The sequence below is a fragment of the Maniola jurtina genome, chromosome 27, assembly GCF_905333055.1.
Source record: "Maniola jurtina chromosome 27, ilManJurt1.1, whole genome shotgun sequence".
In the NCBI taxonomy this organism is placed as follows: domain Eukaryota; kingdom Metazoa; phylum Arthropoda; class Insecta; order Lepidoptera; family Nymphalidae; genus Maniola; species Maniola jurtina.
Genome location: NC_060055.1, coordinates 225,649 through 250,122, shown reverse-complemented (window position 1 = coordinate 250,122; position 24,474 = coordinate 225,649). Strand labels below are relative to the sequence as shown.

Sequence of the window (24,474 nt, the reverse complement as noted above, 5' to 3'; positions counted from 1 at the left end):
CTTGTCTGGCGCCTAAAGTGACAGGATAGAATTATTATGGCCGTCCCATTTTTAGGAGAGGGGAGGGAGTGTTGGATGATAATTCATCCAAGAGGGAATGTATTTAGTAGAGTGGGAAAAGCTTTGACATATATCCTGATTATCTAAGCTTTTTCTAGATTTAATCTTTAGTAAAATCTGAGCAAAGACAAACAGTACTATCCATACTTTTTAATATTATAATTGCGAAAGTGTGTCTGTCTGTTACCTTTTCACGGCCTAACAGTTTAACCGATTTTGATGAAATTTGGTATAGGTAGAGTTAGCTTACATTCCGGGGAAGGACTTAGGCTGCTTTTATCCCGGAAAATCAAAGAGTTCCCACGGGATTTTTAAAGGGAAAAGGATTTTTAACTGATTTATATGTTTGGTAAAGAGCTTGAGTCCCAAAAATTGACAGTGGCAACTTTTCATCCCGGAAAAGCAAAGAGTTCCCATGGGATTTTTAAAAAACCTAATCCATGTGACGAAGTCGCGGGCATTTTGATTTTCCGGTACAAAAATCACTGTCCAGGTCTTTAACTATATCTAATATCCATCCATGCAAAACACCACGTCGATCCGTTGCCCCATTGCAGGTGCTTGATTGAAGAACAAACCAACAAAACCAACGAACAGACACTTTTGCATTTATATCATCTCTTGACATATCTTATCTTCATTATTCTTTATATTCTTTATTGATATCTTGGACATAGACAGATGAGTCCAAAAATAAATATGTAAGAGTACCAAATATACAGAAAATAAAATGAGATGAAAATGGTCCATCCATATCCAGCTTCCGGTGTCCGCCGGAAGCTGTCCCGCTGTCCGACGCGGAAATCGGATAGTCTGTTTTCTATTAGCGAATTAGGGGATCTCAGGGGGTGACACCCTAGGGTTGCCACCATTTGTACGATTTTAATCAAAAGGAAGGGTTATGATTTTAGCAGTCTATTATATATGTATGTGTGTAGGTTTGTATTTGTTGTGTGTATAGTGTTCCACCATAGCGCCTAAGCTACAGCCGATTTTGATGAATGAAGTGTCAATCGATTCGTTACTATGATCCGGGTGACATAACTCTACATTTTGGACGAAAAAAATCGACCTGACGGATGTTACATCCAAAAAAGTGTGGATTTCAAAAATTTTTTTTGCTATTGTATCGAGTGGGATATCAAATGAAAGAGGAAAAATTTTGAGTTCATAAATAAAAATATACTTATTACAATGTTAAAAATGTGTTCACGAAAAATTTAATTCACTAAATCACATATAGATGGCGCAGACCGTTATAACTTCTGCAAGTTACTATTCTACATCTACATAAAGGTGTTAGGTATAACTTGTACGATGGTACAGAACCCTTCGTGTGCGAGTCCGACTCGCACTTGACCAGTTTTTATTTAATTATTTCTTCATGTGGGCCATGTGGCAACCCTAGAGTCCCGAACCGCCCGAGTGGTAACATGTTAGTGATTTTAACATAATAACAGGGATTATGTTATTGGGGTGACTTTTCGAGACGATTTTGGGGAAATTTTACTGACAGCAGATAAAAGCTTTGACGCATTGCATGCAGGGAAACGGAACAAAATACCGTCAGCAAAATAATCACGAAACATAAAATCAGCAAAATAGTTGGATTACGAGAAATCCAGAATCCGATCGGGAGGCTTATAGGTTTTTAAAAACTCCTTAATTTTCAGCAATTAAAAGTTGCTTATGCCAATTTCAGGGACGAAAGTTACCTCTATACCTAATTTCATAAATAGATGGGCCTTGAAGAATCCCGTGGGAACTCTTTCCGGGATAAAAGTAGTCTATGTCCGTCTCTGGGATGTAAGCTCACTCTGTACCAAATTTCATCAAAACCGGTTAAACTGTTGGGCCGTGAAAAGCTAGCAGACAGACAGACAGTCAGGCACACTTTTGCATTTATAATATTAAGAGTAATGGATTCAGATAAAGACGAGGAGAAAATTAAAGTAAGAATAAGTAAGGCGAAAGTTTGTGTGTATGTGTGTGTGTATGTTTGTTACTCCTCCACGCAAAAACTACTGGACGGATTTGGCTGAAATTTGGAATGGAGTAAATATTATCCTGAATTAGTACATAAGCTACTTTTTATCCCGGAAAATCAAAGAGTTCCCACGGGATCTCGGAAAACCTAAATCCACGCGGACGAAGTCGCGGGCATCAGCTAGTAACAAATATGTGCATATTTTAGAATGTGGCAAAAAGTGTGCTCATTGAAAACGGATGTCTTCTTGACTCTTGTTGACTATTGGTCGAGTTACTATCAACGAACAGACTTGACGATTCTAAAGAGCTTAAAAAACTGCATGCAAACCGGTCAAATCAGAAGCGTGAAAATTGTAGTATATATGTAGTATAATATATAATATGTATAATAAAGTACATAAGTAAATAAATAATTTGAAACCTCCATTTTTGACTTTTCAAAGTCGGTCAAAAAGTGTGATGTCTAAAAGTTTAATAATTTTATCATCAATCGCAAAATTAAACATGTTTTACTAAGATAATCCTAACAATGACTATCAATTAGGGATATTTGAATAAACAAGTGAAAAGAAACCCAAACAAGGTAAGTAATTTCATCAAAGCGAGCGGGAGGGGTCTAATCAATCAAGTTAGCAAACAGCAGATCAGGGCAATCATCGCCGCAGGAGACGCGGGGACAAATGGACCCCTGGGTCTCGGAGAAAATACTAGTTTAATGAATGACTTGGTACTTTTGCAAAAAAAAAAACGAAAATGTCAATAGTACAGTGAATTATAGTACTTAGTAAATGCGAGCCACGGCCAAGTGCGAGTCAGACTTGCATTTGGCCGCTTTGAAAATTGACCGCGATAGGTCATTAAACCGTGTTATTTTGGCAATTCAAAAAATTAGGTCCAACAATACCACCCTGCGGGATGCACGCCCGATAATTCTGTTAACTCGAAAAGAGCCCTAACGAACCGTAATCACAGGATGCAGCCTCAGTTTGTGAATCAACAGATTATACTAATTCAGCGAGGAGCTACTAATAAAGGACTTACGATTGATTTCATTAAAACACATTCAAATACATAAGGGTTTGCGTTTCGAGATAATTTTGTTAAAGAAAAGAAAGAATAACCTTGTTAAATCAGATTAAAAAGGATGAACAGAAACGTCTATTAAAGCAGTAGATTTTCCTTAACGAAATACTAATATCACAGCCCACATTTTTAGAAAAAAAAAGATGGATGTGAGCTCTTAACCTCTAAAAATAAAATTTTATAATATGCCATAGTTGAAGACTATAATAATTAAAAACGCATAGAGTTGAATTGTTACAAGCCATATTTCGTCTTGAACCATACCATAAAACATTACTTTTACAAGAGTTGCACATTTAATTGCAGAAAGTAGTAACAAAACAACTTGGTTGAATTATTATTTTAACGATTTCAGGCAACTTATTTTAAAAGTCTTAGAAATTCTCAAAGTGTTCTAAGTGAGTAAATAAACTTTAAAATATGAATACATAAATTCATTCATTAAGTTTATTTTATTTACTTACAGAAATGTGATCATTATTGTCTTATTTGTTAACGACTAACATAATAATAATTGTTATTATTCCAATATTGTAATATGTATTAAAAATTTCAGATGAAAATTTAAGAACTGTCCATGTTAAACCCGAATGGCAAAAGAACGGAAAACCTGTACGCGTCTATCTACTACAACAATAGAAACTAACCTACCCTAAAACCAACAATAGTTAACACGGAAACGCTCTAACAATCGAAAACGAAAGGGGTAATCAACCACCTGAAATGATAAACTAAAAGCGCACGTGGCACAAGTGGCACTTACCTCGACCGGGAGCGTTGAATCATGTTGCTTCCTCGTTCCCACTTTAAATAATACTATATATCCCCTCTCGCTCTCTCACTCCCTGGTTACCCAAAATTCAGAAGGCTAATGGACTATTGACTAGTGTTAAAGATGAGGAAGAAATGAGGTTCGAGTGTACTGCCCTGTGGTGCACCAACAAATGATGTATCCGGGTGCAGTTTTTGAAGGACTATCCCGGGATTGAGAGAGCGGGACCTCCGCCTCCGCGGACGGTCCACGGAGGAATGTCTTCGACCCCGGCAACACGCCAGGATCTCTTGTTCATCACTATCAAGCTTCTCCAATGCTTGCGAGGGGTCGGTCCGCGCATGCGTTTCGATCATCTTCTTTCTTCCTCGCACTTGCGGTTAAGGGAGCGATTTAGGGATGATATTCGAAGGGTGAAGAGACGGTGAAAGATGGAAATGCATCTAGGACTCCACTCGGATTTCCGTTCGTGATTTTGTTTATTGATTCGTATCGGGAGGACGCGTTCTTTAGGGCTGCTGCGGGAGTTATTAATCCTCTTATCATGTCAGGAGTAGATTTAGTGTCGATGAACTTTGGCAAATGACCAATAAAAAGCGGTCATTAAGTTTATATGGATGAAATGGATCCAAATATTATACATTAGTCATCCCGTGTATCGCTTGGCATGGCAGCCAAATTTATTTCCATGTTTTTCTCATTAGTTTTCCTTATCTGTGAGACTTTTACTATCATTAACAACAATAATCTTGGATACATTCTTGAGATTACGATTCGGATTAATATTACGTATATTTACTATATGGTGTTCACGATTTCGTCCACGAGGATTTACCTAAGTTTTTTTTAAAACCCCGTGAGAACTCTTTAATTTCCGGGATAAGAAGTAGCCTATGTCACTCTTCAGGTCTTTAACTTATACCCATGCAAAAATAACGTTGATCCGTTGCTCCCTTGCGGCGTGATTAAAGGACAACCCAACAAACAAACACACTTTCGCATTTATAATATGGGTAGGAATTATTCTATGGAATTTTTAATGTTCATCTTCGTCAGAGTATTGAAAATGCCTTTAACCTGGCTTGTGAGATCTTACAGATGGTTTCTCTGAATGATTTCAAATTTCAATGCACCCAAATCAGAAAACATGATTTTTTTACCCTTTACGAAAATAAAAAACAACAATGTTTCACTTTAGGGAGACCTTACTAACACATCCCACACACACACAGATTTCAATACTCTCCAAAATTCTTTATTATAATCTTTTAGAGATATAAAAGACCTTAAACCAACACTTGATAAAGAAAACACAAGAAATATAGACTAGAAATGATGCCAGTAATTGCTAGAGGAGCGACAAAAGCCAAAATGGCAAAGGGTGTGCCTTTACTTAGACTTGAGAGATCTTACAGATGGTTTCTCTGAATGATTTTCAAATTTCAATGTACCCAATCAGAAAAAAATGTTTTTTTTTTAAATAAATAAATTAAAAATAACAAACCAAACGTTTCACTTTATCACAGATTTCAATACTCTCAAAAATTCTTTATTATAACTTTTGAGAGATATAAAAGACTTTCAACCAACACTTGATAAAGAAAACACTAGACATGACCCCACTCACCGCTGGAAAAGCGACAAAAGCCAAAATGACAAAGGGTAAAGGTTAGAATAGGCGTAATATGGAACAATTATGCATATTTACTCAGCGGAGTGAACTGTTCGATGGTATAGAACTAATGTATGAGGACGGGGGGTTCGCGTAAACACTCTTAGATGTGTATACTTGTAAACACTACTGACATAACTCACAAGTGTAAATTAAAAATGTATATCACCCCCACAAGTGAAAGTTACATTAATAACTAGAAAAGAGCTGATAACTTTCAAACGGTTGAATTTCTTGGATTATAGCTAAGAACACTCTCGATCAAGCCACCTTTCAAACAAAAAAAAACTAAAGTAAAATCGGTTCATTAGTTTAGGAGCTACGATGCCACAGACAGATCCACTACACACGAAGACACTACACTGAGTTAAATTAGTTACCTACATTTTTGTTCCGTTTGCCGTGTAGACCCTGGGGCCACGGGCTAAAACGAGACATTTTACCGCGGTCGCCTCATCTGATGACAGAAGAGCTGGCTCATTTTTTGTGCAAAGGATCGGCCTGGCTGTCCAGCGCGGAAATGCAGCCAGTACTCGACACCGTTCCAAGCGGGCATGATTTGTATGGTAATAAAAAAAAATTTTGAACATTTTCAATTAAAAAAATATAGATCAATTATGCATATGCCCTCAAGAGGAGTAATGTTCGATGGTGCAGAAGTAACATGCAGAGACGGGGTGGGGTGCGCGGGGGTTGTTTTGCCAGCAGTTGACAGTTCGATTGAAGCAATTTGATGGGCCACAGATAAGCGCCCCTCGATCGTACCGCGTTTTGTATCTTTGGAGAGGACGTACAATAACGTAAATTGCAAATTGCAAACATTGGAAAGATGCTACGATAACAGAAAAAATAGGTCAATTGTGAGTCAGACTCGCGCACCGAGGGTTCCGTCTGTCTGTCAGTCGTGGCTGTCTGACAGGTAGGATAGCTCTTATAGCACAAGTAAAGGAAAAAATCCAAAAAACCGTTGTGGTACCATCACAAAAAAAAAATTAAAATATTGTGTTCATGAACAAATAATATATTAATATAATTAATTAGTATTTTCAATTTTCAAAGTAAGATAACTTATACCAAGTTTACCTACACATTTTAAAACAGATTTGTATTCATTTTATGCATAATAGTTTTTGATTTATCGTGCAAAATGCAGAAAAATACCCGAGTACGGAACCCTCAGTGCGCGAGTCTGACTCGCACTTGACCAGTTTTTATTAAATGTTTACTGTTTGTTGGTTTTGATACTGATATTATTTCAAATTTCGCCATCAAATGTTTCGCCAAGCACTCCAAGAGTACTCCAATGAAACACAAGTTTATTTTGCATATTGCACCACTTAGCAAAGTGTTTGTTACAATTACAGCATTGCTACGAGCTAATATGGACTTTATTGGTTAGGTGAAATAGGATAGATTTTCCCATGAGGACTTTAGTCTGGAATCGCAGGCAATTTCGTATTTTGTATGCTTTAAGTGCTCTTCATTAGATCAATTTTCATTGATTGCATGAATTTTTAGATTTTTTTCTTCAATTAGGTATAGTAGTGCTCTACAATAGCTACAGAACAGAACGTTGCGGTCTCTCCGTCTATCGCTCCATACAAACGTAGTTTCATTCTCATTTGAATATTTTACCAATCAAACTCAACGAAATTTTGTAGACACGTTTTAAAAAACCAATGCCTGTCTTTTGTTTGCGATTTCCGCAAAAAAACGTCTAGTTTTGAAATTACACGGGTTAGTTGTAAGTAAATCCTCGAGCGCGTGTAATTTTAAAATCTGGAAAACCACAGACTAATAGATAATTAGCTCTCAAAACATATCTGTAAAATTTCATTGAGTTTGAATGGTTAATACGTGGTTAATACCTACAGAAAATACACAAGAGCCAAAATTGCTTACAAGTGCAAATAAAAAATTTATAAAAAAATTATAAGTGAAGGTTACAGCAACTAGAAAAGAGCTGATAACTTCCAAACGGCTGAACCGATTTTCTTGGATTATAGCTAAGAACACTCTCGATCAAGCCACCTTTCGACAAAAACCAAATTAAAATCGGTTCATTAGTTTAGGAGCTACGATGCCACAGACAGATACACAGATACCTACAGACAGATACACAGACACACGTCAATCTTTTTGGGTCGGGGGTTAAAATGCACATAAAATGTATAGTACGCGACAGGTTTAGATGGCAATCGGAGCATTAGCCGGGGGGACGCCACGCACAGCCGCCGCGCTATCCCGGTGCGGGACCCACCCCGATTGCCATGTCGACTTGTCGCGAACTATAGGTATCAATACAGTAGCGTTTCAACGCATCAGCGTCGCAGCGGGACGTCGGGCGTGCTGGGTGCGATATGTCGTTGATAAAAAACTACTGGTATATATTTTTCATGATTTCGACGACCGGGTGACATATTACGCAAGTGCAGTGTTGAATAATAGACGTACTAGACTAAGAGCCAGCGCGTGCCAGACCTACGTTATTTTATAAAAGCTGAAAGTTTCTCTGCGTATTGTCCCCAAAACACAGAGAGGAATGCTCAGCTACTATGAGGTTTGGATCGTAGTGGCTTTGGGAGATAATAGGTAAAAAAGGTGTAAACAAATTCATGTCAAAGTATAAAGTGTAATTTTTAAACGAAAATATAAAAAAATTGACTTTGACGTAAGATTTTTTACACCTTTATTACTTGCTATCTCAAAAAGCCACCAGGATCCAAACTTCATAGTCGCTGATCGTTCCTCCCTGTGTTGGGGACAATACGCAGAGAAACTTTCGGCTTTTATAAAATAACGAAGGTCTGGCACGCATTGGCCCTCTCTCTAGGGCGTTTTAAAAAATCTTCTTACTACTTAGTTATCCAAATAACTCATAAAGGCCGAACATCAATTGCTTTTGTACATGGCATAATAATGTATATCAAATCTTTGAAAAGAGCAACCGCCGAGTTTCTTGCTGGTTCTTCTCGGTAGGAAAGGCATTCCGAATCGGTGGTAGATGCTTTTGACGATTCAAAAGAACTTGTAGAAGTCTAATTGAATAAAAATATTTTGAATTTTGAATTTTTTAATTTTGAACTGAGATACGTAAAGTCTGTTAAAAAATGAGTACTCACCCAACAATTTTCGTTAATCGTAATTCTTCGTTCGTTTGTACTCTATCACTATCCAAACTGTATCTGTGTAGTTAAGGCACTGTCTGGCGTGTTCGTATGTATGTTCCTTCACATCTCCACTCTTATACCTGGAAGCAAAGAAATACTTCATCAATACATGTGTCATTCCCGCTATCTTCTTAAGGTCGTCAGTCCAGCGGGTCGGAGGTCGTCCCACACTGCGCTTGCTGATACGCGGTCTCCACTCCAGAACACGTCTGCCCCAGAGGCTAGTGGGTGGATGAGGAAGGCGAAGGATCGTGTGTGGTGGCGCGCTCTAGGGAAGGCCTATGTCCAGCAGTGGACGCTAACAGGCTGATTGTTTGACGTGCTATAAGGTAAGTAGGTACCTAGGTACTTTTAATATGGGATACCTTTAAGACAAGAGTGAATGAATAGGCATCTTCTAGGCAAGCGCGCTCCATCTTAGGCTGCATCATCACTTGCTAGCAGGTCTGATTGCAATCAAGCGCTAGTTGGTAAATAAAAAAAAAGTATCTAAAGTCTGCGACTTCATCCGCGTGGATCTAGGTTTTACAAATCTCATTGATATTCCAGGATAATAACCGGCCGGCCCAAGGTAGCTGCCAGCTCTCGGGTCCCCAGTTGACTCGATAACCCTCTTCGAAAATAACCAACCAAGTGCGAGTCGGACTCGAGCACCGAGGGTTCCGTACTCGAGTAGTTTTTTCGACATTTTGCACGAAAAATCAAAAACGATTATGCATAAAAACAAATAAAAATCTGTTTTAGAATGTACAGGTAAATTCCTTTCATAAAATGATACCCCACTTGGTATAGCTACTTACTTTGAAAATGGAAACACATTTTAATTTTTTTTTAATGATGTGACCACAAATTCACGGTTTTCAGATTGCTTTACTTATGCTATAAGACCTACCTACCTGCCAAATTCCATGACTCTAGGTCAGCGGGAAGTACCCTATAGATTTTCTTGACGGACACGACGGACAGACAGACAACAAAGTGATCCTATAAGGCTTCCGTTTCTCGTATTGAGGTACGGACCCCTAAAAATAAGGAAATGTCCACAACCACATCGCAGATCAACAAGATCTATGCTCTACATAGATCTTGTTGGAGGCTGACAGTCGTCCCGGGAGCGCGTTGTGTAAGAGCGGAGGCGCCCAGACGTCGGGCGCCACGGCCCGGGGAATTATATTGGCGCCCGATGAGGGACCGACGATGTCTAAGATATACTACCAACTTTTCCTCATACAAAATACTTATGTTTCGGGATTTCTCTACTACTTTTTTATGTAGATCCTATAGCATACTAGAGGATGCCCGCGACTTCGTCCGCGTGGATTTAGGTCTTTAAAGATCCCGTAGGAACTCTTTGATTTTCCGGGATATAAAGTTGCCTATGTCAATTACAGGGCCGCAAGCTACCTCGGTACCAAATTTCATACAAATCGATCAAGCGGATGAGTATTTAGGAATCCCGCGGGAACTGTTTGTTTTTCCGGGATAAAAAGTCTATGGTCTGTACAAAAGTTCATTAAAATCGGTTCAGAGGTTGAGCCGTGAAAGCGTAGCAGACAGACAGACAGAGAGACAGACAGATAGACAGACAGACACACTTTCGCATTTATTATGGGTGTAGAGGGAAAAATCCGAAAACCGTGAATTTGTGGTTACATCACAAAAAAAAACTAAAATAAAATAAATAAATTAGTATTTTCATCTTTCAAAGTAAGATTAATACACCAAGTGGGGTATCATGTGAAAAGGCTTTACCTGTAGATTCTAAAACAGATTTTCATTTATTTTTATGCATTTAGTTTTTGATTTATCGTGCACAATGCCGGGAAAAATACCCAAGTACGGAACCCTCGGTGCGCGAGTCTGACTCGCACTTGGCCGGGTTTTACGGAACCCTAAAAACGGTTCAATAAAAATGAAAAGAAAGTTGTGAAGGTCTCCCTCAGGTTGAGCGCCACAGAGGCGCCAGGCGTCTCGGCGCCTTTGCTGCCTTACGCAACACGCTCCCGGGTCCCGGCAGATCGCTACCATATTATACTAGCCTATGCCCGCGACTTCCTCCGCGTAGCCGACGAAGTCCCTCTATTTTACCCCCTTAGAGATTCAATTTAAAATTGAAATAGTGTTTTTACCTACACTTCAAGGTCTTAATAATTAGGGTTCAGTACCTCAAAAGGAAAAACGGAACGCTTATAGGATCACTTTGTTGTCTGTCTGTCTGTCTGTCTGTCCGTCCGTCCGTCCGTCTGCCGTGTCTGTCAAGAAAACCTATAGGGTACTTCCCGTTGACCTAGAATCATGGGCAGTTAGGAAGGTCTTATAGCACAGGTAAAGGAATAAATCCGAAAACCGTGAATTTGTGGTTACATCATTAAAATAAATTAAAATGTGTTTCAATTTTCAAAGTAAGATAACTATACCAAGTGGGGTATCATATGAAAGGGCTTTACCTGTACATTCTAAAACAGATTTTTATTTTATTTTTATGCTTAATAGTTTTTGATTTATCGTGCAAAATGTCGAAAAAATTAAAAACCCGAATAAGTTCCGTACTCGGGTATTTAACACTTAAATAGGGTTCCGTTTTTCCTTTTGAGGTACGGAACCCTAATTATTAAGGGTATTTTTAAAGGATACTTATACCTTATACTTGTTGAAGGTTAATCATGAGTCAACTGGCTGCCACAGCTATAGCCAAGCATGTATGTAATTACTAGCTGTGCCCGCGACTTCGTTCGCGTGAAATAGTGACTTTTCGGGCAGCATGTACGTTAAAAATGTTCGCCGTGATTCTTTAAATTGACATAACTTTTTTATTTATGAACTGATTGACATGAAATAAACACTAAATGTTAAGTGAAGCTTACTACAATATATTAGTGAAAACCGTATCTAAATCGAATAAGCCGTTTCTGATATTAGCGTGCACAAACACACAGACAAACAGACAAAAATAAATTAATTACAATTTCGGGTTCGGCATCGATATAATAACAACCCCTGCTACTTTTTTTTTATATATTTCCATTGTACAGACACCACTTTTCTACAATTTTATTATATGTAATTATAAACAAAGTAGATGCAGGAACCATTCCGGTGCAGTCTACGCGTGACTGATAACGCGGTATACATGATATAGTGTATGTTAATATAGTGTTATGACATGCCTCTGTTGCGTACACTGATATAAACATACATGTACGCTGGAAGAGGTGTGCCACAAGTGTAAATTAAAAATTTATAACTCCCCCGACAAAGTATCTGAGTTTTCCAAAACATCATTTTCAAATAAATAATTATGTATCTAGGCAACGTCCATCTTGACAGCTTGACATTTGTCAATTGACATAATATTATGAACCTAACGGTCTGTTACAAAGTTACAAGAAAACTAGAAAAGAGCTGATAACTTTTAAACGGCTGAACCGATTTTCTTGGATTATGGCTAAGAACACTCTCGATCAGGACACATTTCAAACAAAAAAAAAACTAAATTAAAATCGGTTCATTAGTTTAGGAGTTACGATGCCACAGACACACAGATACACACGTCAAACTTATAACACCCCTCTTTTTGGGTCGGGGGTTAATCAAAATAACTGTTATTTTGTGTGCAGATTCAAAGCGCTTGACCGATATACCGGGAATTAAACTTGACACTTTGTGTCAAATGGTCTTCGTATTGACATGGTGTTCCCCTTCCAGGTTAGCCCGCTTCTATCTTAGACTGCATCATCACTTTACACTTACCACCAGGTGAGATGGCAATCAAGGGCTAACTTGTATCTGAATAAAAAAATCCGACGATTTTTTTCGTATAAAATGTAGCCTATGTCGCCCGGACCATACTAACGAATTGATTGACATCTCCAGTCATCAAAATCGGCCCAGTAATTTAGGCGCTACGGTGGAACACACAGAAACTGATACAAACATACATACGTGCATAGACTGCTGAAATCATAACCCTTTTGGCTTTGCCGCAGTCGGGTTAAAACTAACTACACACATAGCGCCATGGCCCGTGGTATTAATCGATATACTCAAGAGTCACTTGAGATTTCCCCTGAAGAGCGGCTATTGATTGTATCGTAAGAGTGGTGTCATAAAGTGGCGTCACCAATTCACGGAACCTCCTACGCGATTGTAACATTCATTTATAACTAACTGTGCATCAAATATAATTTTTTCGTGAATTCTTTATCGAACTCTTAAATTATTATTTTTTATTTTATAGAAGTTAGCCCTTGACTGCAATCACACCTGGTGGTAAGTGATGATGCAGTCTAAGGTGGAAGCGGGCTAACCTGGAAGTGGCAGTTTTTACTACCTAAGCTAACCCTGTACAAAATTACGTCAGAATCGGTTAAACTGAAACTGTTAAACAGACAGACAGACACACTTTCGCATCACACTGATATTACCTATAAAGGCGAAAGTTTGTGTGTATGTATGTGTGTGTGTGTGTGTATGTTTGTGACTCCTTCACGCAAAAACTACGAGACGGATTTGGCTACTTGGAATGGAGATAGATAATACCCTAGATTAGCACATAGGCTACTTTTTATCCCGGAAAATCAAAGAGTTCCCACGGGATTTTGAAAAACCTAAATCCACGCGGGCGGAGTCGCGGGCATCAGCTAGTATATAATATTAGTATGGATAAATTAAATATTATACTCATTCCAACAAATGACTTTCCTACTACGTTTATTCTAGTAGTTCAGTATAAAATATTGAGAAGACGAAGAGTCATGAATGATATTTAGGTATTACTGAGGTTTATTACGAAGCGGTGATCTAATGAATTGCTGGTAACATAATGTAGGTCATGACCATTCCAGCGTGGACCGCCGACCGGTTCTCCTAAACAAATGCGACTTGCTTTAAAAACAAATACGTATTACAGTTGAATTGAAGTATTTTTAGGGTTCCGTATCTCAAAAGGAAAAACGGAACCCTTATAGGATCACTTTGTCGTCTGTCTGTCTGCCCGTCCGTCCGTCGTGTCTGTCAAGAAACCTATAGGGTCCTTCCCTTTGACCTAGAATCATGAAAGGCAGGAAGGTAGGTCTTATAGCACAAGCAAAGGAATAAATCTGAAAACACTGAATTTTTAGTTACATCATTAAAAAAAATTAAAACGTGTTTTTTTCAAAGTAAGATAACTATACCAAGGGGGGCTATCATATGAAAGGGCTTTACCTTTACATTCTAAAACAGATTTTTATTTATTTTTATTCATAATAGTTTTTGATTTATCGAGCAAAATGTTGGAAAAAATACCCGAGTACGGAACCCTCAGTCGGAACCCTCAGTCGCACTTGGCCGGTTTTTTTTATTTTTAGGGTTCCGTACCTTAAAAAGGAAAAAAGGAACCCTTATATGATCACTTTTTGGCTGTCTCTCCGTCTGTCGTGTTTGTCAAGAAAACCTTTAGGGTACTTCCCGTTGACCTGGAATTATGGAATCAAGAATTTATCAAGTTAGATATCATATGAAAGGGCTTTACCTGTCCATTTTATGACAGATTTTTATTTTTTTATGCATAATTGTTATTGATTTATCGTGCAAAATGTCGGAAAAAATAAAGTTCCTCGCCCTTACCAATCTGAAATAATTATGGTCAATAGAAGTTTATGTACATATTATATTTTACAGAAAAAATAAAACTAACGTTCTAACTGTCATATTTTTTTAGAATTATCAAAATGAACCTCTACAAACAAAGTTAGTTTTGCGGTTCGTTAACAAAAGTGATTCTAACCGTTTCTTCTGTAGTACGGAACCATCGGTGCGCGAGTCCGACTCGTACTTAACCGATTTTCTAGACACAGGAAGACATGACATGGTTTTGCATCCGCTTTGTAGTGGCGATGTAAGCCGCTGCCTCGACATCTGGCGGACTGCCAAGCCAAACATTTGATCAAGTGCTCATCGGCCATGGAACTTGGACAAAAGCTAGGCGCCATGTTAAGTAATACGGGCCAATTTTCAGGGTTCCGTACCTCAAAAGGAAAAACGGAACCCTGGCAGGGTCATTTAGTTGTCTATCTGCCTGTCGTGTCTGTCCAGACTCGAATCAAAACCATTAGGGTAGTTGTAAGATTGTACGGAACCCTTCGTATGCGAGTCCGACTCGCGCTTGACCCGTTTTTAGGGTTCCTAAGGAAAAGTTATGCGAGATAAGTCATGGTGCGAGAAATCCAACCCAGGACCCCCCGACTAGGAGGCAAAGTCTTAACTACCAAGCCATCACCTCTTTTTAGGGTTCCGTACCTCAAAAGGAATAACGGAACCCTTATAGGATCATTTTATTGATACCTCCCTTGTTTGGGTACAAATCTGCAGAGGTCATGAGTGACCTCCAAAAGACGTGTGGTGTCAACCTACATTGCATAAGACGGAGCAACTTTCTCACAGCCCTTCGGCAAAGCGTTGGCGCGCTGCCGCCTACACACCGGAAACTTTACCACATTAAACCTTAATAACTATAGGGTATTTGACCATTTAATCCATACTAACATTATAAATACCGCAGAGGCAGACCGCTAGAACTTTGGGCATATGACATAGCAGGAGAGAATTGTTGGGTCAATAAAGCTGTACACAGAAAACTGTGGAAAACAATGGATGAGGCCTATACTCATAGAGAGGAATAAATACTAATCCATACTAATATTATAAATGTGAAAGTGTGTCTGTCTGTCTGTCTGCTACCTTTTCACGGCCCAACAGTTTAACCGATTCTGACGAAATTCGGTACACGGTTAGCTTATATCCCGGGGAAGGACATAGGCTACTTTTTATCCCGGAAAATCAAAGAGTCCCCACGGGATTTCTAATAACCCATCCGCTTAACCGATTTGTAAGTGGTACCGAGGTAGCTTGCATCCCTATAATTGACACAGGCATTTTATCCCGGAAAATCAAACAGTTCCCACCGGGATCTTTGAAAACCTAAATCGACGCGGACGAAGTCGCGGGCATCCTCTAGTAATACCCATAATATAGTTTTAACATATTGTAAGTTCCTATCAGTGCCTTATTAGTACATAATCAACTGCATTGATGAATAGCTATGCTTTAATGTGCATAATATGAGGCAATAAAACATAGTTAAACAAGTAACCCAGTAACAGAGATCATAATTTAATCTGCTTGTTAAACAACATTAAACCAAGTTTGTAAATGGATGGCTGGCTAATTGGTTTATACTTTTTAGGGGTCCGTACCACAAAAGGAAAAAAAGGAAACCCTTATAGGATAACTTCGTTGTCTGTCTGTCCGTCGGTCAAGAAAACTTATAGGGTACTTCCCGTTCACCTAGAATCATGGGCAGGAAGGTAGGTTTTATAGCACATGTAAAGGGAAAAATCCGAAAACCGTGAATTTGTGGTTACATCACAAAAAAAAATTAAAATGTGTTCATGAAGGGAAAAAAATGAAATGAAAATTTAAAATGAATATATTAGTATTCAAGGAACCAAAAGCTTAATTTGTATATCATGGACTTCCGCAAAATAACGCCTGCTTCTATAATAAATATTAGTATTTTCAACTTTCGAAGCGATTAAACAGATTTATTATAAAATACAACAATAGTGCGGAACCCTCGGTGCACGAATCTGACTCGCACTTGACCAGTTTTTTATCCACCTTTTTATCACCAAGCTATAGTCTTTTAAAACAAGATAAAATAAATATGTTTTTTCTGTCCCTGAGATGTAAAATGTTATCTAAATTGAATTTTAATGCATCAAAAATCAATTATTATATTATTATGATTATAAATAACAAGATATCCCAAGGATAAAACATAAATATATTTTTTAGGGTTCCATATCTCAAAAGGAAAAAAAGAACCCTTATAGGATATCCCTTGTCTGTCTGTATGTCAAGAAAAACCTATAGGGTACCGCCCGTTGACCTAAAATCAAGTTTGGTGTATGATGATAAGGAACCCTTCGTGTGCCTGAAAACCGCGAATTTGTGGTTAGTGGTTACATCATTTAAAAAAAAAATTAAAATCTGTTTCAATTTTCAAAATAAGATAACTATATTAAGTGGGGTATCATATGAAAGGGCTTTACCTGTACATTCTAAAACAGATTTTTATTTATTTTTATGTATAACAGTTTTTGATTTATCGTGCAAAATGTTGGAAAAAAATACCTGAGTACAGAACCCTTAGTGCACGAGTCTGACTCGCACTTGGCCAGTTTTTTTTTCATTTCTAAACCTATTTATTCTATTCATATTCTATGGATCATGGTACCACCTCAACTAGCATTCAGTTTAACTTATGACTGAAAACCTGTGCTGCAGCTTGATGCAGTATGATGCTGAGTGGGAGGGAGACCTACATTTGGTCACACATGACTCTTTCTTTCTTTAGTATAATATATTGTTATTTGTTACTTATATAAGGATGTAATGTAATTAGTTTTAAGGCTCATTGTGATCAAATAACAAAGTTTTCTTTATTTACCTATTACTAAGCTCCATCATCTACTATCATCATCATCATCATCACGTGAGCCCATCACTGACCTCCTACTGAGTCCAGAATGAAAATTGAAAATGGTTTAGGTCATTATTCACCACACTGACCAGCTGAGGATTGGCAAACTTATGCCGCCGAGAATATCATGGAGAACTCTTAGATTTCCACACAATATTTTCCTCTTGTTATAACTTATAGCAAGAGATATTTTATTGCTTGAAAAAATACTTAGAAATGTTAGAGATGCATGCCAGAAATTGAATCCCAGACCTACCGAACGGAGACCAACATCTTAACCATTAAGGCTGTCACCACAAGACTTTACATATGATATCTAAATATATAAAAGGGATAACTGACTGACTAATCTATCAATGCACAGCTCAAACTACTGGATAGATCGGGCTGAAATTTGACATGCAGATAGCTATTATAACAAAGAGATCCGCAAAGAAAGGATTGTTGAAAATTTAATCCCTAAGTGGAGAAAATAGGGGCTTGAAATTTGTGTAGTCCACACGGACAAAGTCATGGGCACAAGTATAGTAGTCAAATAATATGCATATTCTGTTGATTATAGTTAAGCAACTTGACCTCAGTCATAACTGGATGGGTGACTGAGTTTAGAGGTCAAGGACATTACCTCCATCACTCAGAGAGCATATTTTTAAGCTGTCATTCCTAATCATCATAGTTATGTTGTAGTGATAATAACTTAGATCAAAATGGTTTCACATGCTCAGATGGAGAGGCGACAAGACCACTAAAAGACGGTCACCCATCCAGTTACTGACTTGGCTCATCATTGCTTAGCCAAAATAAGAGGCTGGTGCTGTTACAACTATGTATAAACTACACTAGCCCAAAAGGCAATTACTGATAACTGTGACAAATAATTCACGGAAATAGAACCCGCGACCCTACGAAGAACCCACTTTTAGCACTGAGCCACTGTGGCTCACACTTGTATAAACTAAAACAGCATGTACGAAAAATAATAACAAGTTACGTTTAGAAAAAGACCTTGATTATAAAAACCCATTATTCGTGGAATCTATTTAAAATTTCTGATGTCACTCATGCAGTGAGATGTAGGCGCTAAGTTTAACCATGAAGCAAAAAATTAACTAAAAACATAACTATCTTAGTTGTTATTTGAAGGTAAACGTTATGAGACCTTCATTTATCGATATTAGAACTAATTCAAGTCGAGAAACTCAAAAAAATCCAAGGCAAAATTAAAAGTTTTTAATGTCAACAAAGCACTGACTCATAGGTATGAAGGCCAGCTGACACTGAATGAATGAATAGTTTATCCAAATTGTTTCCTAAAGCCAATAAATCAGCAAGAACAGGAATAACATCAAAATTGGGTTACAGCTTTGGATCGATAATTATATTTATACGAAATCCTGAAAGCTCAAGTCACAAGATGGCGGGAGTATAGCCCGACCAAATAAAGTAGAACGGGAGCAAGAGGAAGCGCTCCACAAACGACGCGACCTCGATTCGGTCGGGTAATACGTCTGATCAGACAGATGTACGGATTCTTGGATCTTACAGGATTCTATAACAATTTTGGGGTTCCCTATTATTCTGAATCAGTTCTAGGATAGTTCTGGATGTTAACTCACCAATTTGGTAGTCCATTAGCGCTTGAATTGTCACGAAACACTTAATTTTTTACACAAGCACACACACGCCCTTGTCGTATGTAACAACATCACGAGTACACTGGCGCCACCTGACGTAACGATAATACAACAGTTTTAAACTCGCAGCTAACTTCACACCTATGATAATTTGATTTTTGCCTCCATAATTAGCGCTTTCGGTACTAATTTAGGTCGAAATTCTACAATACAAGGCTATGTTACGCCATAAGGTGCCTACTATATCAATTTTAGGGTTCCACAATGTGTAGGACTCAAGAAATAGGGTTATAACTGCATGCGGGAAGCCAAGTATTGATTTTTAGAAGCAGCTGATTCACACAGATGCGATTTCGCGCAAAATTATAACATGCTTTAGTTAGAAGACTGTAGAGTTGACTCATGGTTATTTTTACGCTTACTTTGAAACAATTTCAGTGTTATGTTCAGTTTATCTGTTAGCTTGTAGCTATAAACCTCCGTAATATAGTATCTGCCCGTATATGGACGTGTGTTCTTGTAAAATGACCCGATTTGGCTAAATGTAGATTGTCTTGAAGCGTAGGTTGGGTTCCGCAGTATTACATCATTTAGGCTCTATATTAGTAGAGTTCACATTTTTATCTCCGACTTAGGTATTGGAAGCTGTAAAACAATTTTTTTGTTCTCGGAAAACTGAATGAGATTAAAACACGACTTAAAATATCATCTTGAATATCGCCGGCTCACTACTGAGTACGGGTCTCCTCTCAAAATGATAAAAGTTAGGCCATAGACTACCACGCTTGCCAAGTGCGGATTGCCAGACTTCTCACACTTTGAGAACATTATGAGGAACTCTCAGGCATGCAGTTTCCTCACGGGTTAAATCAAGTGATATTGAATTGCTTTAAACGCCCAACATTCCGAAAAGTTAGAGGTGCGTGCCCGGAATTGAACACCCTGACTTCCCGAATAGGATTCGAGCGTCTCAACCACTGGGCCACCACGGCTATTTTAATAAATGATCAAGATCTATAATTTATTTCGTGAGAACTTTATAAGTTCTCGACAGTTTGAAATTCGGCATTTTAAACGCCGGATAAAATGTTCATAGCAATGTCCAATCTGTCCAATATAAGAACTTTTAGGTTTTAGTCGTCAAGTAAGTCGGGTACCTAATTCTTGGATAATAAAGACATAGTTTAGGATTTATAATCATACCCATGAATCATACGAATATATTTTACAGGTTACTATGTCCAATCCGTGCTATGTCTAAGCTTTTACAGCAAGAAATAACAAAAAGAATAGTAGAAATGGCGCCATCTATTGATGAAGTTTTGTAAAATCTTATATTTTGTAAAAAAAACTGTAGAAATAATAAAACAAAAAAAAATAGTTCCAAATCGGTCCAATGGTCTTTGAGTAATCGGGGAACATACATAAAAAAAAGATTCCGACGAATTGAGAGCTTCCTCCTTTTTTGGAAGTCGGTTAATAAATACTTCTGAATCGTCAAATGCATCTACCACTGGTCCGCAATACTTTTCCTACAGAGAAAAACCATTAAGAAATTCGGCGGTTGCTCTTTTTCAAAGATTCGATACTCTGAATATTCGGTACCCGAAGGGTGCCAACGGTACCCTATCACTACTCGTAAGCCTCCGCTGTCCATCTGTCCGTCCGTCCGTCCGTCCGTCTGTCTGTCAGTGGGCTACATCTCGTGAACCATAATAGGTAGAGAGTTGAAATTATTGTCACAGAATGTGTGGCGTAGCGCGTGGAAATCCTTACAATTAGTGACCTATGTTTCGGCCCGAAAGAATAAGTATGGTTTTATTAACTCCCAACCCAAAAAGAGGGGTGTTATAAGTTTGACGTGTGTATCTGTGTATCTGTCTGTGGCATCGTAGCTCCTAAACTAATGAACCGATTTTAATATAGTTTTTTGTTTGAAAGGTGGTTTGATCGAGAGTGTTCTTAGCTATAATCCAAGAAAATCGGTTCAGCCGTTTGAAAGTTATCAGCTCTTTTCTAGTTACTTTAACCTTCACTTGTCGGGGGTGTTGAAAATTTTTAATTTACACTATGGCACACATCTCTTCCAGTGAACTTGTAAAGTAAATCCATTTCAATGGCTGTCTCTGTCAATTTCCGCCATTTCCGCATAATTTTATGTTGTCTGTTCTGTCAAAACAACGCAAACACGTCAAACCAATGCTCCACATTTTCTCTCCAAAACCCATAATGAAAGCAGCATGTATAATCTTGACGATTATAATCTTAGTGGCCATCATGGCGGTGTGCGTGATGGTGAAGTTTGCCACGGACATCACTGTGGAAGAGAGGAAGCGAGACTTGATGCCCGGCGCGGGTGTCTACCAGGTCGCCAAGTCCATTGCCGTGCTTGCCTTGAGCGACAACTATAGCCTACCCATCGCTGAGAGGTTAGTCAGTCAGTTATACCGCAAGCAATTTCACCCTCACCACCTGGGTGCCTGGTGCACTTCGACCGCCCGTTGTGCCAGATCCTTTTTTCCACGCACACACCTGTAGAACTGTGTTTCCATTAGATTACAACATGGGGTTATTCAAGGGGCGAACCAACTAATTCCTGGAAGGTCGGCAACACATTGGCGGTTCCTCTGGTCCTGCAAATGTTCATGGGGGGCGGTAATCACTTAACATCAGGTGATACACCTGCTCGTTTGCTTGCTATTTTTTAGGGTTCCGTACCTCAAAAGGAAAAACGGAACCCTAATAGGATCACTTTGTTGTCTGTCTGTCCCTCGTGTCAAGAAACCTATAGGGTACTTCCCGTTGACCTAGAATCATAAAATTTGGTAGGTAGGTAGGTCTTATAGCACAAGTACAGGAATAAATCTAAAACCGCGAATTTGTGGTTACATCATTTACCTAAATAAAAATTAAAATGTGTTTCAATTTTCAAAGTAAGATAACTATACCAAGTGGGGTATCATATGAAAGGACTTTACCTGTACATTCTAAAACAGATTTTTATTTATTTTTATGAATAGTTTTTGATTTATCGTACATAATATTGGAAAAAATACCCGAGTACGGAACCCTCGGTGCGCGAGTCTGACTCGCTCTTGGCCGGTTTTTTTTAAATCTGTCACATAGCCAGCACGGTGGGCTATGGCCAGAATGAATTCAGAGAGGAGACCCGTGATGAAGATGATAACGAAACAAAATCTTTTATCCCCAGATTTCCCTACGTGGCAGCAATAGCAAGGAACTCCTCAAACTCCTGGTCATTTTCCTGTTTCGCTAGCGTCATTTTGGTCAAATGGGTGGTAACCTCCGCCCATTGTAGAAGAAAAGACGCAACCCACAGAGTTCTACTCTTGAATGATTTCGCACGAAACATAAGCAGAACTCTTCCTATCCTATACTGGAGGATCCACGAAAAATTCAATATTAACAACACCGTCCCTTTACATGATATTGCTGTTGCCAAATTCAGTATGGATGATAACATTGGTAACCCTTTAACGATCAAACCCTCAACGTTTGATGATAAGCGAGTTGAACAATTAGAAGTTAGTATTTGGAAGACAGTGTCGACTATGGATAGAAAAATTTACCTTATCAATGATTTTGATAAATTCGATGTAAAAATTGCTTCACCAAGCAATTGCTATGAGAGTTACGGTATACAAGTTAATGTTAGTATGATTTGTATAGATTTATCCGATTATGAAGATTGTTTCGTACACGAATTTGGACCTTTATACAATAAGGATAAGGTCGTTGGTATTTTGACAGCGAAACCAAAGGACTGTGAGATGAAATTCGCTGTATTTACGAATGTGTCTTATTACGCTGCTTGGATTTTGAAGTCGACTCACGCGACTACTATTTGAGATTTATAATGGGTTAGAAGATGTCTTCTGGCACCGTCCATTTAAAAACCGGCCAAGTGCGAGTCGGGCCTCGCTCTTATAGGGTTCTGTACATAATCATGAACATCATATTTTGGGTGTATGAAGGTATGAAATATTATTTCTTTTCCGAGCTAGAACATTGCAATAAACTGTGCAAGAAAACCCCAAAAAATGTTCGTTTGATTTTGTGACAGCTTACAAACTAAATACTAAATACAGTATATGGTAGATAATATACCGAAATTTCATATTCATAACTAGTTAAGTTTTTAAGATAGCCCTCGTCACAAAAATGGTCTAAAACTGACGGCCCCCCATTTCTTTATTTTTAAAGATTAAACAAGTGTAAATTAAAAATTTATAACACCCCCGACAAGTGAAGGTTACAGTAACTAGAAAAGAGTTCTAGAAAACCGATTTTCTTGGATTATAGCTAAGAACACTCTCGATCAAGCCCCACCTTTCAAACAAAAAAAAACTAAATTAAAATCGGTTCATTCGTTTAGGAGCTACGATGCCACACCCCTCTTTTTGGGTCGGGGGTTAAAAAAATATATTCGCACTCTACTCATTGAGTTCTAAACAATGATACTCCATATGCTATGTAAGAAAAAAATTTTTTTTTCGACGCCTTTTTCATGTATGGGAGCCCCGCTCAAAAATAATTTAATTGAATTTTTAATTCGATGTTGGTTTTGGAGCAAAGCTCTACACCAAATACTAAAATTTCAGGTTTGTAACTCTTTTTAACCCCCGACCCAAAAAGAGGGGTGTTATAAGTTTGACGTGTGTATCTGTGTATCTGTGTGTCTGTGTATCTGTGTATCTGTGTATCTGTCTATGGCATCGTAGCGCCTAAACGAATGAACCGATTTTAATTTACTTTTTTTTGTTTGAAAGGTGGTTTGATCGAGAGTGTTCTTAGCTATAATCCAAGAAAATCGGTTCAGCCGTTTAAAAGTTATCAGCTCTTTTCTAGTTTTCTTGTAGAAAAGAAGGTTAGATAACCCTTAGGTTCATAATATTCAAGTGTCAATTGACAAATGTCTAGCTGTCAAGATGGACGTTGCCTAGATATACATAATTATTTATTTGAAAATGATTTGTCGGGGGTGTTGAAAATTTTTAATTTACACTTGTAGTCTACGAGCTAGAGACCTGTGACATGTTTCGGACAGACAGACAGACGGACGGACACACAGACAGACAGCAGAGTGACATTAATAGAGCTCCGTTTTTACTCTTTGGGTACGGAACCCTAAAAATGAACCACAAGAATAAGTTTTCAGCAACTTTTTTCGAAAAATACCGAGTCATTCATAACACGTCTAGTGTACTACGTATAGAGATCGTAGCGTAAAGTAATAGGTACTGTTGCGATCGATGACGGAACCCTCCAAAATTAGGGTTGCGTAACAAGAACACACAAATATTGACAAACGAGTTGATCTGCTAAGTGGTTACACTTCGCCTATTGGCATTTTGAGGATATAGATTATTATGGAAGCGACTCTTATTTAAAGCATGTTTGTGTTAGACACATCATATGTTGATCAACCCATCACCGGCTCACTACTGAGCACGGGTCTCCTCTCAGAATGAGAAGGGTTATGCCAGAGTCCGCCACGCTGGTCAAGAGCGGATTGGCAGACTTCTCACACCTTGGAGAACATTATGGAA

The 24,474-nt window shown here is 38.3% G+C and overlaps 2 protein-coding genes across 11 annotated transcripts in view; one reads left to right on the top strand and one right to left on the bottom strand.

The window, feature by feature from the left end:
* Window positions 1-19,222, bottom strand: part of LOC123879150 (talin-1) — a 101,345-nt gene extending 82,123 nt beyond the window's left edge. For 3 of the 10 annotated variants that reach the window (XM_045926707.1, XM_045926708.1, XM_045926710.1), the window contains exons 1-2: window positions 18,887-19,222; window positions 8,699-8,826 (exon numbers count right to left, since the gene is read on the bottom strand). The gene's annotated coding sequence lies outside the window, so the exon portion shown is untranslated. The remainder of the gene's footprint in view (window positions 1-8,698; window positions 8,827-18,886) is intronic. The other 7 variants (XM_045926704.1, XM_045926705.1, XM_045926706.1 and 4 more) reach the window with 4 other exon arrangements.
* Window positions 19,223-21,087: 1,865 nt separating this feature from the next.
* On the top strand, window positions 21,088-22,854 carry LOC123879177 (kallikrein-11-like). The gene is made up of 2 exons (XM_045926765.1): window positions 21,088-21,333; window positions 22,116-22,854. Exons 1-2 carry the CDS (start codon window positions 21,104-21,106, stop codon window positions 22,771-22,773), a joined length of 888 nt encoding a protein of 295 aa, XP_045782721.1. The 5' UTR covers window positions 21,088-21,103; the 3' UTR covers window positions 22,774-22,854.
* Window positions 22,855-24,474: the final 1,620 nt, after the last annotated feature.